The sequence below is a fragment of the Phoenix dactylifera genome, chromosome 2 (genome assembly GCF_051530095.1).
Source record: "Phoenix dactylifera cultivar Ajwa chromosome 2, Ajwa_hap1_PhDact_Kaust_v1.1, whole genome shotgun sequence".
Lineage (NCBI taxonomy): Eukaryota > Viridiplantae > Streptophyta > Magnoliopsida > Arecales > Arecaceae > Phoenix > Phoenix dactylifera.
In genome coordinates this window covers 5,297,729-5,314,909 of record NC_143191.1, presented here as the reverse complement: position 1 = coordinate 5,314,909, position 17,181 = coordinate 5,297,729, and the positions used below count along the sequence as shown (strand labels likewise).

Here is a 17,181-nt window from a genome sequence, read left to right as displayed (position 1 = left end):
CGTGTAGCTCACATCTGTTTATGCTTCGTTTTCTTTCAGATCCTCATCAGTGATCGCCACCAGATATGTTTTTATTTTGTTACAGAGCTTCGTATTTTTGGAGAAGCTTATATACTTTTGTACATTTGAATAGCATAGAAGTTCTGTATTTTTGGTTTCAAACTTGAAGGTTGTACTGCAAAACTTTTAATATATATATATAAGTTTGAATCCTTTTGGCTACCTGTTACCCCTGTATGAGGCTGCGTGCTACTGTGGGCGATAGTCGGCAATAGCACGGCCGTGTCACGGATCCGGGTCCGGGGCGTGACAACTCCTACATGTAGAAAGGCTATGTTACGAACTCCAGATCATAATAAAACAACCTTACTATTGCACCATGGCTCACTCTTAGGATGAAAATTATAATACATCAAGATAATTTTGCAAATAAAAACAGATAAAACAATTAGAGAACAGTAGAAAATCATAAATGACAGTCTGCTAACTTAAACATCCCTCATTCATATACCTGCTTCTTCTTTTTCAGAGATTCTTCTGCTCTGGCAATCTTCAGAGCACAAGCCTTCTCAAGTTCCGACGGATTAGCTTTTTCCTTCTTCCCTGAAAACTCGAGAAGAAATATAAAACATTGAACATCTGCTGAAAGTAGGATGGATGGATTCCAAGTAACTGGAAACAAACACTGTTACTCACGCTGTTGTTCGTAACGGGCATATAGTTTATCCTTTTCATCTTCATATTTGGAAAATAATTCGGCAGAATACACCAAACTAATAAGACTTTGAAATAGAAAGAAAGGTATGTAACTTGAGTTTTATTGAATGATCAGGGAGAGAGAGAAATCTTAACCAACACATCAGATAGTAGATAATGCATTGCTAAAATAATAATGATAATAATAATAATTCCAGGCACCACAATATAATATCCTTAACTTTGTTGCTAGATTTCTGACAAGAAAGGTACTGCCTCCTACAGAAAAGAGGACCGGGAGACAAATACCAACTCATTTTGAAGGCAAGCATATCATTTTACTGATGTCATTTTGATTCAATACTTGAGGACTGCATGGATCCCCAAAGATGCATGAAAATTCAAAAAACAGATTAAAGAAATTGTAGAAGATGAACATAGATGAGAGCGATATGTGTCCTATTATGGGACAGACAAATATGTCCTCGGAGAGCTCTGGGGCTTACAAAAGGTACATTTATTAAGCTATAAGGTTTTAACTTTAAAAGAATTTTATCTTCAAAGTTAATAGGCAATTTTATAGTCTAATGGATTTAGAACTATAGGTGTTCCCATTATTTTTTCTTTTTCTTTTTTTTTTTTTTTGTTGAGGGAAAGGAGGGCAGAGGCCACCATTTACTGAAAGAGAGACTACAGTGACTCCAAATGAAGGTCAGGGAAGCTACAGGATCAAAAGCAAAATTCTGATAATGAAAACAAAGGAGACAGCAAAAGCCAATCGTTCTCTGCCAAAAGCTTCTCCTTGGGTTTACAGAACACTTTTTCCATGGAACACTTTCTACTCTTTTGCAAGAGACAAAACTTTGAAAAGGACAATATCGTAATAGTTGTTCATTTGCTAACGAGAATATTGAAGTTTGCATAGAACTTCCAAAAGTGTTCAATGGAAGCTTTCAGATTTTTTTTTTTTCTTTTTGGGAGAAATACAGTGAGAATGCCACCATTCAGATTTGAAACTGGGACCTCTCCCCACTGCGTGTGCTGAGGAGAGGGGTGCCAACCAGCAGATCCAGACACAGTTGCCCAGAGAATAATGTTGCACACACTCCAAATATAGTTAATCTAATAATCCACATCGCAATAAAAGAGGTTCAAGTGCCTCATCAATGAGGGGATTCGACTGCATTGGCAGAGTCATTTAGTAGAAAATGACAAGCGTTGTATCAGATGCTTTGACTTTATGCCTTGTAATGCTTTTGATGTCGCCACTTTTCTTACCTCCTGATAAATGCAGACTACTGCATATTTGGTGGTTAAAATATTTGGCATAATAGACAGACAATGAAAGGTCGCATGAGCATTTCATTTGCTGGGAGTGTTCAAGACAAAGTGATAAAGCAATGAACAACAATCAAAGTGATTATTTGAGATGCTTTTTCAATGGCTAAGTCAATCAAAACAAACCTGAAAATAACTATTACATGCTGCAAGTCATAAGCTTGTCCCACATGGCACCACTGAGAAAATGTCAATTATTGCTATGAACAAAACGGTTTGAATTGTTTCTTTGAATGAAGTCTAATATCTGGACCATATTGATGTGAATAAATGTTGATAGAATGTCATGAAATAACGGTTCTAATGTATACATATGTAAACAAGGTTTGTTCATTATCCATTGTGATGTCATCAAGGTTAATTGCACATCAACCTTGTGAATATGTTATATGACCTGCCCATATTTTTGTTACTTTCTAATAATTCATAGAAATCCAAAGTAAAATGGTAGCATGATTGGCTAGCATCTACTTATTTCAGTTGATTGATTTTACCAAATAACAGTAGTGCTTTTGTCTCTGATTATCTGTTAAGTTGTGGATTGCTTTTAGTCGACTGCCTTTAGTTCATTGTATGACTTATCCTCTTTCACTGATACTAGCATATGCGCATGCAAAATGCATGTCAAAAGAAAAGGAATAACACTGAACGATATGTCAATCGGTAACTAGTTTTTATTCTTGTGCAGTAATTTGTGGAGGAGAATCACTAACGAGAAATAAATTCAAGATCAAATTAATGAGAAAACAAGAAAATATTGAAAGATAATGCTTTAGGATGTAGTTTATTTTCTTCCTTTACACCCATGTCATCATCACAATCATAGCCAATCTTATTTTTTACAAATAACTTAAAGATGGTGGAATAAGTAATGAGTAGTTAGAAGAAAAACAATGTTGAATGAAATTACTATTTCCAAAGCTCTCAGATTAGCCCTTTTTTATGGAAAATTATAACAGAATTTAATGTTCATATGGAAACAATGCTAAGAATTAAGAAGGAAAAAGGAACAAAATTCAAGATTTCTTTGATCTCTTCTATTGACTCCTTTTAATAAAAGCTGACAAAGAAAACATGAAACCAGTACTAGAACTATTTTCTTCTTAAAATAAATGAAATAAGAAAATAAATTATGAATTAAGAGAATGAACTTATAAATAGGGCATGTATAAGTGCAAAAATAGTTTCCTACTCTCAAAGTTACAGAAAAAAGTTGAAATAATGTCTTAAAGGACCAAAATTAATGCTTGAGATGGGCTTCTCCCACCTCATGTCTGATTCTATATTAAGAAAGTTAGTTGATGATATCTTGGTTTGTTCTTATATTTCTATTTAAAATTATATTAAGAAGGGGAAAACTAATAAGGCTTTTAACAAGAAATTTCTTGATATAGTCTTCTATATTGATGTTCATATTCTATATTAGTTTTTAATTTTCTCTTCTTCATTTAATACTTATCTATTCTTTTTATATGTAATGGGCGTTGTGGATGTCGGCATACTAGTATAACTTATCTTGGGCCTACAGACCCTAGCACTCGATCGAACATAAATCGAACTCCATGTGCCTCCATGCAATGTGCTTCATGGGACAAATCTGTCCAATAGAATCCCACTGACAACAACTTGAACTCAAACATTGTTAGAGCCACAGTAACTTGAAACTTAGAGAGCGCCCAGAGAGGATTATCCGGCACCTTTTCCCCCTATATACTAGGGTACCATTTCTATTTCACTAAGCCTTGGTTCACTCAGTATGTAGGTCACCTTCTCTGATCAAAGTAACAATCTAACTAAGCACAGTGAACCAAGACAGGTAAAACTGGCATAACAAACATCAACGAATATCCGAACCATTCATCATCATTATCCTAGCCTCTTCTTGTCCACATTGGATAAGCTATGAAGCATAAATTTAAGTAGAGAAGTCTCAAGCTTTATTTTATATGTGCAGAGCAAAGTAGAATGCGGACATGGTTGGTGAGTTGGGTCCATAATGGGTATGGATTTAATGTATCTGATTAGTCTGGATATGCTGGCACACCATTTCCTCTTTTGAAAATATGATAGCTTTTTAAGGACCTAGATGACCACCAGCCTGTCCGAGCCTGTTCACACTAAGTAGGTCATAGAAGAGTGACTATTATTTATCTACTATAATTACATATATTGGTTAGGTCATTTTGCCATTTCGATCACAATTTTGAACTTGTTAGGTGAACCATGAAACAAGGGTGGACAAAAATTGGCAAAAAACGGGAAGTAATGCCTGATATGGCTAGCTGTACGTTTGGGTCCACCTTTTTGGCTGCTGGAGCAAGCCAGAGGACTCTATGCCTGGACAAGACCACTTGAATTGCAGATAGGACAAATATTGATGACCTGACGGTTGAATATTGCATTTTCCATATTGATATTTTTTGTTCCTCTACAAGGATAGCAGCTTTGCTTCTCTTTTGACCGAATTCATTGTGAGCAAACATTTTCTACAGTAGATCATTAGAACTAGTAATTGTAGCCATAGTAACAACTACTTTGCCTGAATTTAGTCTGATCTGTGTGATTTTATTGGAATTGTTGGCTATGGATTTAACAATTCTTATAAAGACTTCTTTAACTATTTATGATAGTTCTTGTATTTAATGTCTTAATATATGCCTTTCACCATGTTAAGGAAGTTTCTTGCATCAAATTATCTGTGTATTCAGGGATGAAGTTTTTAAAGATGAGACAGACAGCAGCCATGGAAGCTTAGCTGCTTTTAAGCCTAACATTCAGGAGTTGGAGATGCTTCTAGAGGCTTACTTTGTGCAGATTGATGGCACTCTAAACAATTTATCCCATGTATGTAGCCTGTTTTTTCTCTTGCAATCTTTCAGTACCTTGATCTACTTTTATTCTTTTATGAGTGGTTGATACAACTAGTATCACTATTGCCGAGCTTTAAGAGGAAATATAGAAGGCAACTTGCAAGAACTATTATTGGTATTCTACCTTAGGCTAAATAACTGAAATTTTAAATACGTGAAATTTTTATGTTCCAAATAGACACTGTAAAGGCCAATTTGCCCCTGAAAAAGTACTAGTGCTAGAATAGTTGTTACAGAACTAATATTGTTATCTATATCTAGACTAATATATAGTCAAAACTCCAGACATTCATCAGATGTTCTATGCATACTCTCATGTGCATTGCACGTGGCCATGCATTAATCTACTAAGTAAAAGAGGCTATATCCTGCACATAATTTGTCTGCCTCTATTCATTCCAGCTTAATAGTTTCTTTTAAAAAAATATTTCTCATTCTGAAAATAATTATTAGTTGGAAGATTTTTTGCTGAGCTCAAAAATCAAGTAGATTTCATAGATTCATGTTTTTGTCCTTCTAATACATCGAGTTTGATATACTGCTGAGGTTTTTCTTCATGTAGACCACAACAACTATGAACACCATTGATGCTCCAGATTGTAGTAACACTGTAACTTCTTGTAGTTTTGTTAATAAATCACATTCTCCATTGCTAAATTAACAGTTTTACCCATGGTTGTCGAAATCGTCCCGAACCACCCGGTTTGGGGTGTCTCGAGCCGTACCGACGGTGGACCGAGATGGAGAACGAAGGAGGGAGGGAGAGGGAGAGGAAAGAAGAGAAAGGCCGGCCGGCGGAGGCCGAGGAGCTGCCGCACGGAGGAGGCGGAGCCCCTCCTCCTCGACCTCTACCTCCTTCGCGCGGCGGCTCCTCGGCCCTTTGTTGGCTCTCTGCTGGCCTCCCTCTTTTTTCTCTCTTTTCCTCTCTCCCGTTCTCCCTCTCTCCCGCCTCTTACTGCGTCGGTACAAGGCCAGCACGGCACGGCTCACGGCCGTACCGACCCATGCCGCTGGGCAACCGGTCCGGGGCTCGGTACCAGCACAGCAGACGTTGGTTTTACCAGTAATTTTTATAGCTTTCTTTTGGGTTTCTGACTCTAATGTCTCTCCTATCTGCACATAGTTGAAAGAGTATGTGGACGATACAGAAGATTACATCAACATCATGCTAGATGAGAAACAGAATCAGCTGCTACAGACGGGAGTCATGATCACCACCGCAACTGTTGTAGTCACTGCTGGCATTGTGGTTGTGAGCATATTTGGTATGAATATAGGTATTTCGCTATTTGATGTTCCAACTTTTTTCCAATTCTGGGAGACCACTTTTGGCACCATAGGCGGCTGTATCGTCCTATATGTTTTAGCCATTGGATTGGGCATGAGAAGTGGACTGCTGCAATGATCACAATTCTGAGTTATAAGCATATAGAGCTGACATGGAAGGTGCTTTACACTTGCAAACTTGAGACCACTTTTGACATTGTGGTAGTATATTAAAGTGAAAAAACATGGCGGGATAATGATGTTTTCTGCTGTATTTTTTGAATCCCATTTTGATGGTGCTCTTTATCTCAGCTTTATGACTGAGGGTTCAATTTCAAAAAATTAATGAAATTATGATCATCTTTTTATGATTTGCTAATGATACTCTATTATTTTTGGATGCTAAGATACAACTTGTGTGCATTTTCAAATGAACTTTATACCTCTTTAACTTAGCTTGTGGATTGAAAAGTTTGATTATTCTAATCAAAACTATAATCTAGTTTGGAGAGGGTGAGCCTTGGTGCAATGATAAGGTTGCTCCATTGTGACATGAAGAATTATAGATTCGAAATACAAAAATAGCCTCTTTGAACATAGTTGCAAGGCTGCATATATTTGGCCACCCTCTCCAGATCCTATAATGGCAGGTAGGCTACCTTTTTTTTAGATATGATCTAGTTTGGGTTTATATTGGGAGGAGCAAGTCTCTAGCTGCTATCCTTGAAGGCAAACTTCATAAATACTTTGAAAAAAATGTCTTCCTCCGGTAGGGGATACTTAAGAGAAGTGATTCGATATCTCCACTTGATAAAATGGAGAAAAAGTTAGCTAGTTTGGGCTTCAAAAACATTTTTGTTTGGAGGCAGTATTATCTAATCTACCCATCTATTACTTTTTTTTGGCACCTGATTGGATGATTAAGACAACAGATCAGATTAGAACGGGTATTCTTTTGGAAAGGGTCTCAGTTGGTGAAAGGAGGATTCTTCCTACCTAACTAAGATATGGTCTGCAAATCCAAAGATCAAGGTTGTCTGGGTATAAAAAAATCCTAGAGATCTTGACATGCATTGTTGTACAAATGGTGGTGAAAATTATTAAAAATCCCTCTGATCATGTCAGGAAGACGATTGTTTCGGTGGCAAAAAATCCCTCTGGTTTTCACACTGCTGTTCCTTGATGAATTCCCTGCTAGATTTCATGGAAAACGTTTTGAGGAAAACCAGGTCTACATGAAAGTGGGAACGAGCAAACATTTGGTGATGTCGGCAAGAGCAACACTGCTTCCTTGAGAGCTTCTCTATCATCATATTCTTTGTTCTCACACTGAACTACTGGGCTTGTTGCATAAATGCCAGTGCTTTTTAACCAGGTCTCCTTTTCCAATAGCTACTGACGGCAGTATGGTGGCAACCTTATTTCCTTTCATTGTTGCAGCCTATTTGTGCTTGTATCAACTCCTTGTCTTTCAACTGACTGCTAAACTATGATCAATGAGGACTGAGCTTTTAGCAAGTATATTAAAAACTTCTCCTTGAATGCTTTAATATTTCGTCGAGATCTTTGTGATGTGATGATTTTTTTTTCATAAGAAAATAAGTTTAAATTTCTCTCCATATGATTTGATGCATGCCGCCATTAACTTAACCCTATTAGGAATTTGTGTGGGTTAGGATTTCCAAGTCTACATAAGGATCTGGCCTCGTACTGTGTTATTAAAAGAATTGCCCATCAAGCACATCTTAGATAGAGTTGAATTGGTTAAGGTTTCCCTTGAGAGGATTCATTCATGTTCTATCTTTTGTAAGAGAATGAATATTTCATAAGCAATGCGAAACCATTTTCTCGGACATCATAAGTAATACAATTACCTATCTAATTCAATGGAACGGGTGTTGTTGTCTGTGCTGCTTCTACCGTAATATTCTTTGGAGAAAATCCTGCAGCAAGTTTCATTTCCAGCTGCATCTGAAAACTTGACACAAAAGGTTAAGCTTTGATTTTATCTACTACAAAGTAGCATATACTTAGTGCGGTGACAGGAGAAGCGGAAAATTCCTGACATAGTTTTTGTTGCATTGCCGGTAAAATGGCTGAAGTTCCATATCTCCTTGTACTGAAAACTCCAGTCCTTCTCCTGCATAAATTTCAGCATAAGTTTAGAATATTGACGTGTGAGTTGGGGGCAAAAAAAGGTATCACTAAACCAAAAAATTTGGTAAACTTGGTAAGAAATATATAATGAGAACATCTGAATTGCAGTAAAGGATTCAGTATCAGAGTCCATTTCGGCTTCTGGATCCTTTTAATAGCCAACAACAACATGAAATTGCAACAAATAACTTGACGTAGTGTGGAATCCAATATTGTAACATGAACTGAAAGGACTTATTTCCTTGAAGAATACAGGGAACAAAGAAAATTTGAAGATCATTAAATTCCAACTACTAGTATTATAACCTAATTATTTGTTTCTATTTTTACAGTTTTTTTTGGTTATGTGAAGTTCCCCGACAGTTTAAAGATAATTATTATTCCACTATGCAAGTGGATTTGGTGGATGCATATGCAACATAGATCTAACTCAAATCCAACCTTCTTTGGCATAGCAAATTGAGATACAACTCAAATGCATCGAATATGAATACATCCGGCAATATCCAATAACAATCTAAGTTCTAAATAATAATTAACAGTAAAAGTCCATGGAAAGCTAGTTGTATTATGAGCCATATGAGGTGCTACCGGTCGGCAATGCCATCCCCCTCTTCAAAAATATGAGATGCATAAGAATGAATCAACTAGCGACACATTCAGTAAACATCGAGGTAAAAGTAGTTTATCTATCCAGAATCGCCCTCGAACCATACATATCTTGCATAAAGATGAGTAATTAACTGCACATACTAGCCCATCCCAAGTAGCAATAAATTTGGCAATAGAAACATTTGTAGTAAAGATTCTTTTCCCTCCTCCACATCAATCGTTTTCTAATATTGTTACCAAAATTTATCTTAAAGAGTTCCCTGGAGTGGGGGTCTAATGTGAAGCTAATCACCATATAAGAATCCTAGTTTTCCATGGCTCTTGATGTGGAGTATTGGTTGGCCTGAAAACAGGGAGGTATGAGACAACAACAACAACGCAGACTTTATAAGGCCGCAAGATCATGAATCCTACTGGGTTTTCCCTCCATGTTCTTAATAAATAAATAAATCCAACATGTTAAAAGCTCTCCTCTTGACCAATCTAGTGGGCCCCCACCAGCCCATCTCCCGAGGCGAGATCCGTCGCTACCGCTTTGGCGGCCTTTGCCACGTCGGACAACCGGAAAGCGCATAAAGCGCTGCTAATCCCAATCCGCGTCCAACTCCAACAGCTAATCTACTCTCTCTCTCTCTCCGAAACTCAGAAAGTGCAAAACCCTTATTCCGAAACTCAGAAACTCTCTCTCTCTCGCTCTCCCCTTTCCTGCATAAATTACAAAACCCTAATTCCGAAGCCTCACAAACTCCATAACCCAATCTCTCTGTTGAACCGATTCTACTCTTCTTCCCGAGCGGCGCCATGGCTGAAGGCGCATCCCCTCCCGCCGTCGACAACCTTGACGGTTAGTTGTTCAAAATTCTCTCCCATGTTAGGGATTAATTTCTAATTTTCATGTCTATTTTGATCCAGTTGCGAAATCTTCCACCTCTTGCGATTCTTTTTTTTTTTCTTTGTTGGATCCAAGATCACAAATCTTGCCTTTATCTTTCAGGAAAACTTGATAAGGTTTCGATCAGGCGTGGCGGAAAAGGAAGATCCCCTGCTTCGATTAATGGCGGGTATCGATCCAACTCTTCGTCGGCGAGGTCGACCGGGAGCTCGCCGGCTTCCGATTGGGCCCGGACGCCTGGGCAGCACAACCGGCAATTCAACAATTCGAGTTCGAGGTCGCTGGAGGAAGGAGATGATGGAGATGATTTGGCGGGGGCGGCGGAGAAGGCTAGGGCCAGTGGAGGGACTCCGTTGTCGAGGGATCAGAGGGAGGCGATAAGGTTCTCGATGGTAGGGAGGAAGAAGGACTTCAAGCACATGGAGAGGGTCGATGGCCGGTGGATCAATGTGCTCGAGGGGCTCGAGCTTCATACTGGAGTTTTTAGTGCAGCGGAGCAGAAGAGGATTGTGGCTTGCGTCTACGATGTTCAGGAGAAGGGGAGGAATCGGCAACTCAGAAGTATGATCTTGGTTACCCTTCTTGCACTTTTATTTGTGGTGATAAGAACATACAGGCGCTGGTTACTGCTATGCCAATTGCCAAGAGTTTTTTATGTTCTTGCACTGCATTGTGTCATACTAGAATCGCCATGAAAATGTTTTTTGCTTTATCGTTATAAAATATAATCTTGATTTTGTGCTACGTGCAAATCTAGTTATGGTTCTGATATGCATAGATCAATGCAAAAATTTGCTGTTGTAGTATAGAAATTTTTTTTAATTACATGGAAAGTGTAGATTGAGGCAAAATTGTGCTATTATAGGAAAAAATCATGGCATAGTGTAGAACAATCATAAACTCTTTGATAAATAAATATCCTGTATGCAGACTGCCACTTGGGAATTTTGTTAACTTTAATGTTAAGAGCTGTCAATATATAAGCTTCTTGCTGGCACGAAGAGAACAGTAGCATGAGATGTAATCAAGGCCTTTATCTTGCATGTGAACTACCAGTTAGAAAATATGTTCAATATATTAATGTTATAAGCTTTTTAGTTATAGGATAAAAGTTGGAGTGATGAAAAAAGAAATTCAACAAGAGATTTATTCAAAGTCTTCCTTTTTTTTGTTCTCTGTCAGATGTCTCTGAAGAGATCATTCAAAAGCTTTTATACAACCTTCTCTGAAGATTTGATATATGGTTTATTTGATGAAACATTTTTTTTTGAAGCCTGTAAAAGAAATCCTTTGTGGTCTGGGGTGATCTCCTGTCCTTATATATTTATAGCCAGACTCTTTTGATCACCTTGATTAAAATTGTGGTCCCGTTTATTAACTAGACTGCACCATTGAGGGGAATTAACATCCCATGGTAAACAGTATAATATTCTCTCCCCGCTTTGCTCATTTACTGCATGAAGGATGACGGACATACACCTGATGTTCATTTATCAATCACGAGTTCAATACTTTCTTGAAAAAACACTTCACTGACATTGACTGGTTCTGGTATTTAAGTAGCTTTAGAGCTGCCATTGACAGTTTCTAGTGTTAGCTATCTTTATTCCTTGCAAATATTCTGACTGATATAGAATGTAATCAAAGCTCTTTTTCTGAAATTCATTTTCATTTTTAAGGATGCTATCATCAATATGTTATCCTTCTGCCCAGACTTGCAGAACATATGGTGCATGGAAGAACGAAATGTTATATCCATCAAAACGCTCACTGTTTTGTGCAATCTTTATTCTCTTGTGTAATGTTGGGTAACAGGGGGGAGAAGAGTTGCAGCAAATTTTTTACTTGCATGTCAGTTGAGTGTGGAGAAACTATGTCAGGATGCCCTGTTGATGCACATGCATCAGATAACTTCCACACTCCATGGAAAACTTGTTCATTAATTTCATTTTGACTTATCTAAAATAAGAGTTAACAGACTGTTAGATCAACTTGTTAAGAACATTAGCAATTACCATAAGTTTTGTTCAGGACTTACATTGCAATGAATGGTTACTGTGTTACACATAAGTAACAAATATTCAAGCTACTGCTATTTGAATCTCAATACTTGATTTTATGTACTAAATTTTATGGAATTTGTTGTTCTGTCACTTGTATTTCAGTATTAAAATATGGAAAGTTATGCATCGAACTATATCTTATATTTTTTTCATATTTTTAATGTAAAATTGCATGGGTAATTAACTTTTGATTCTCTTATTTAAACTTTGATTTTTTGGCCCTAGGACGCACATATTCGGAACCACGAAAATGGATGCGTGGGAAGGGGCGTGTAACGATACAATTTGGATGCTGCTACAACTATGCAGTGGTATGTGTATTGCTTGCCATAACTCGCAGCATTTCCACCTTTATAGCTATGTTGGCCGTTGTGATTCTTACCACAAGTTATGTACTTTGCAGGACAATTATGGGAATCCTCCAGGCATAATACAGGATGAGGAAGTAGATCCTATTCCGCCCTTATTAAAAACAATGATCAAGAGAATGGTTGCATGGCATGTCCTTCCTCCCACTTGTGTCCCTGATAGTTGCATCATCAACATATATGATAAAGATGACTGCATTCCTCCTCACATAGATCATCATGACTTCCTCCGGCCTTTTTGCACTGTCTCCTTGCTATCGAAGTGTAATATTTTATTTGGCAGAGAACTTAAAATAATGGGACCAGGAGAATTCTCAGGATCTACCGCAATACCTCTACCTGTTGGGTATGCTTATTATCTCCTTTGTTTATCACTATGATGCTACTTATGTTAACTGCTATTGGTAGTACACATACCTCTGGACAAGCTTAACTATAATAGGTTCTAAACAGTTTAAAATAGGATTTTGCTTTTTTTTCATATCTTTTTTCACTTCGCAGTTCTGTGCTTGTCTTAAATGGCAATGGTGCTGATGTGGCAAAGCATTGTGTGCCAGCTGTCCCCACTGAAAGGTAGTGTCTATACTTGAAGTTTCTTCCATGCAGTTTATTCATGTGATTGAGTTATTATATCTGCAACTTACTGCCATTTCTAACCGCTTCTATCACATTACCTATTGCACAGGATTTCTATTACGTTCAGAAAGATGGATGACAGTAAGCTTCCTTACAAGTTCTCACCTGACCCGGCTCTGCAGAATCTTCATCCTCTTGCATATCCACCAATAAAATCCCCAGTGCAACAAGTAGCTAACACACTTTCTCCAAATCAGCAGCAAATTACTCCAGAAGCTCAAGTTCTGGGTAAACATATGCACTGCCACTGGAGCCATAATTCGAAGGCCCAGGAGCAAGTAGAAATTGCTGGGCTGGCTTCTAGCAGCCCCTTTAAATTGGGTTCAGATGATTTTCCTCCACTGGGTTCGAGTTCAGCAAATGGCCGATCAAACAAGCCAAGCCGTCCATTGCGGCAGGAACTTGAGCAACAGAAACTTTAAGATATTTTTGTAGTTATATGTCAGGCATTCGTTTTGTTATTTCCGTAATATGTTGCATGCCATGATCAGGTTGTAATCTATCTATCGTCAATGCAGGTACACTTACTGTTTCTTATGATGAAGTTTTACTGGTGCATGTTCTCTGTGGAGCATGCTGGTAAAATTTGAGATGTCATGCAACTGGATGGTCCTAATACAAGCGAGTCAGTGGAATGCTTTTAGATTAATGGGAGTGGTTTAGGTCTGTTGGGGGTCCGATGCAGCACTTTTATCGACCATTGGATTACCATCGTGATACGTAACTGGCATGCGCTTTGAAGCTGTATCTGGGTCTCCCTGATATCAGCAATCTCAAAGCTCGCCGATCATGGATCACGATGGTGATCCAACTGTCCCTTCTGTATCGGACCAGCTGCTCGTCCGATGAGCTTTCAAACCTGAGCCTCTCCCATGTGGGCAATGTGAGGCATGAAAGATGGTGCAGATTGATAAGCCCTCGATCAATAATGGGTCATTTAGGGGGCTCTTAGCCAGCCAAATCATTATGTTGAAATTTTGTTGTGCACGTTAGATTTAGATGTAAGTGCACCATGCTGTGTGGTTTGGAGTTCAGACTGCTAACGATCTAGATGACGCTCCATCCCGGAAGAATGTAAAGTTTCTTTTTCAAATATTTGTATTTATGTCATTTATGAGCATCACTATTCACCTGACTGATGACAGATAAATTAGAATTTGCCCTTCTTATAAGAGAAAGGAAGAAAAGCTGCACACATTACGATCATCCAAGTTCAAATACTTGAAGATGCTGATGCACCACCCAAGACTTGAAGCCCGAACCTCTAAGCTAAATTGACAGGTGTGACTACTTAGGCAGCCCCAGCCCCAATTCACAATAGGATCTGAGCTCTTGGTATCTTATTACAGATCATTAGGCCTCTCAAGCTTGATTAAATCCAGTGATTTTTCTTCAGTGAGCTCTTTGAAGTTCAGTTGATTTGAAAAGCTGATAGTGTCTTGCTTTTATTTACTCAAATCATAAATAAAAATTTAGATAATTCTGAAACTACGATACCATGTGAACTCTGTTTAATGCAGCCCAACACAGTGGTGAGCAACAGAAAGGTACACTGCATAACTTTCAAGAAAACAATCTTGCCATTACAGAAGCCAAATGCAAGAGAAGCATAGTTGAATGTTTTGGTCAGAGAGAAACAGTACCATAAGATCACGTTCTGTAAAGAAAATATTAAAGTTGTAGTGAAAAGAGTACTAATCTGGTACTTAAATCTTCCTTAAAAATCTAAAACCTTGTTCTGAGAAAACCATATCCTCTAAATCTTAAAACTATGAGAGATATTATCCAGTCATTGACATTCAATTACCTTTGTTCTAGCCAATGGAGTAGTCCATAATGTATCGCCAACTGATGATAGAAAACCTCTTTGAGAACATGTATAATCTTCTGGTAACAGGAATAATTTTGCTTGAGATGATGAAATCATTCATGTAAGATATTGAGGATAAGTGCAATGTCTTGTGGTTCACACAAGTCAATGGTTGGTGCAATTCCCGGTATCTCATTGTCAAAAGATTTAACATCATCTGCTTTACCAACAGTGTTTCAGTAGTCCAGGTCCTGGAAAACTAGAAACAGGCAATGTGATGATTACTGTAGATACCCCATTTCTTATAACAAAACAGATTCTAGGGCCTAGGAACCATTGACAAATTTTAATCCCAATTCACTGTCCAATAATTGGGCAAAATCTTCAGTTAAAGAAGATAGATGATGTCAAAGGGAATAAGGTTTATATACAGAATTTTATGCTTCCCCATATCCAAGAGCAGTTGCCGGTAATCAAGGCTCATTCATCAGGCCCAAAATCATCATCAGATGCGCCTTCCAGAAATGAGCCAAGAGACTTGCGCAATATACTGAAAGATTTGTCATCCTGGATCACATTGACATAAAGTAGCATCATTGGAAAGTAGATCGTGGGAAAGTGGAATACATGCATAAACTTTGAAATTACATCACTAGGGAAAAGAATATGAAATCATTTCAATTCGTCTATATTTCCAAAATAGAAAATCAAATATATTGGGCAGATTCTTTCTGAAAATAATATATTAGATTAAAAATGTACAGTTAAATCTTTTCGCATTTTTTTTCTCTTTCAAATTGATATATCTTTATACACAAGCTTTATATAGAAACCACATTCATATATCTTGTATAGCATGCACAAGTGATTGTTAAACACCCAGGCATAATGTATAAAAAAAGTGGTATAACAATGCAGGTCTTGGGGCGAAAGTTATGATAAAAACAGCGGCGCAATGCACGAGACTCCGGCCATTGCAGGGTCTGGAAGGGGTCAAATGTATGCAGCCTTACTCCTACATGTAGAAAGGCTATGTTACGAACTCCAGATCATAATAAAAAAACCTTACTATTGCACCATGGCTCACTCTTAGGATGAAAATTATAATACATCAAGATAATTTTGCAAATAAAAGCAGATAAAACAATTAGAGAACAGTAGAAAATCATAAATGACAGTCTGCTAACTTAAACATCCCTCATTCATATACCTGCTTCTTCTTTTTTAGAGATTCTTCTGCTCTGGCAATCTTCAGAGCACAAGCCTTCTCAAGTTTCGACAGATTAGCTTTTTCCTTCTTCCCTGAAAACTCGAGAAGAAATGTAAAACATTGAACATCTGCTGAAAGTAGGCTGGATGGATTCCAAGTAACTGGAAACAAACACTGTTACTCACGCTGTTGTTCGTAACGGGCATATAGTTTATCCTTTTCATCTTCATATTTGGAAAATAATTCTGCAGAATACACCAAACTAATAAGACTTTGAAATAGAAAGAAAGGTATGTAACTTGAGTTTTATTGAATGATCAGGGAGAGAGAGAAATCTTAACCAACACATCAGATAGTAGATAATACATTGCTAAAATAATAATGATAATAATAATAATAATTCCAGGCACCACAATATAATATCCTTAACTTTGTTACTAGATTTCTGTCAAGAAAGGTACTGCCTCCTACAGAAAAGAGGACTTTGAAGGCAAGCATATCATTTTACTGATGTCATTTTGATTCAATACTTGAGGACTGCATGGATCCCAAAGATGCATGAAAATTCAAAAAACAGATTAAAGAAATTGTAGAAGATGAACATAGATGAGAGCAATATGTGTCCTATTATGGGACAGACAAATATGTCCTCGGAGAGCTCTGGGGCTTACAAAAGGTACGTTTATTAAGCTATAAGGTTTTAACTTTAAAAGAATTTTATCTTCAAAGTTAATAGGCAATTTTATAGTCTAATGGATTTAGAACTATAAGTGTTCCCATTATTTTTTCTTTTTCTTTTTTTGTTGAGGGAAAGGAGGGCAGAGGCCACCATTTACTGAAAGAGAGACAACAGTGCCTCCAAATGAAGGTCAGGGAAGCTACAGGATCAAAAGCAAAATTCTGATAATGAAAACAAAGGAGACAGCAAAAGCCAATCGTTCTCTGCCAAAAGCTTCTCCTTGGGTTTACAGAACACTTTTTCCATGGAACACTTTCTACTCTTTTGCAAGAGACAAAACTTTGAAAAGGACAATATCGTAATAGTTGTTCATTTGCTAACGAGAATATTGAAGTTTGCATAGAACTTCCAAAAGTGTTCAATGGAAGCTTTCAGATTTTTTTTTTTTCTTTTTGGGAGAAATACAGTGAGAATGCCACCATTCAGATTTGAAACTGGGACCTCTCCCCACTGCGTGTGCTGAGGAGAGGGGTGCCAACCAGCAGATCCAGACACAGTTGGCCAGAGAATAATGTTGCACACAC

At 37.6% G+C, this 17,181-nt stretch overlaps 1 protein-coding gene and 1 long non-coding RNA gene across 2 annotated transcripts; both read left to right on the top strand.

Moving 5' to 3' along the window:
• The first annotated feature begins 4,592 nt into the window (after window positions 1-4,592).
• On the top strand, window positions 4,593-6,549 carry LOC149768194 (uncharacterized). Its single transcript, XR_016399102.1, has 2 exons — window positions 4,593-4,878; window positions 6,028-6,549. It is a non-coding gene; the product is annotated as an uncharacterized LOC149768194 (long non-coding RNA).
• Window positions 6,550-9,541: 2,992 nt separating this feature from the next.
• LOC120107004 (RNA demethylase ALKBH9B-like) lies at window positions 9,542-13,435 on the top strand. Its single transcript, XM_039120147.3, has 6 exons — window positions 9,542-9,783; window positions 9,934-10,392; window positions 12,120-12,205; window positions 12,298-12,608; window positions 12,764-12,835; window positions 12,948-13,435. The coding sequence occupies exons 1-6, from the start codon at window positions 9,741-9,743 to the stop codon at window positions 13,318-13,320; spliced, it is 1,344 nt and encodes a 447-aa protein (XP_038976075.1). The 5' UTR covers window positions 9,542-9,740; the 3' UTR covers window positions 13,321-13,435.
• Window positions 13,436-17,181: the final 3,746 nt, after the last annotated feature.

Excerpts from the sequence above, each read along its gene's own strand:
- LOC120107004 (XM_039120147.3), top strand. The coding sequence starts at position 9,741 with ATGGCTGAAGGCGCATCCCCTCCCGCCGTCGACAACCTTGACG. Across the intron at positions 12,609-12,763 it reads GCAATACCTCTACCTGTTGG|TTCTGTGCTTGTCTTAAATG; the intron begins GTATGCTTATTA and ends TTCACTTCGCAG. Across the intron at positions 12,836-12,947 it reads CCAGCTGTCCCCACTGAAAG|GATTTCTATTACGTTCAGAA; the intron begins GTAGTGTCTATA and ends CCTATTGCACAG.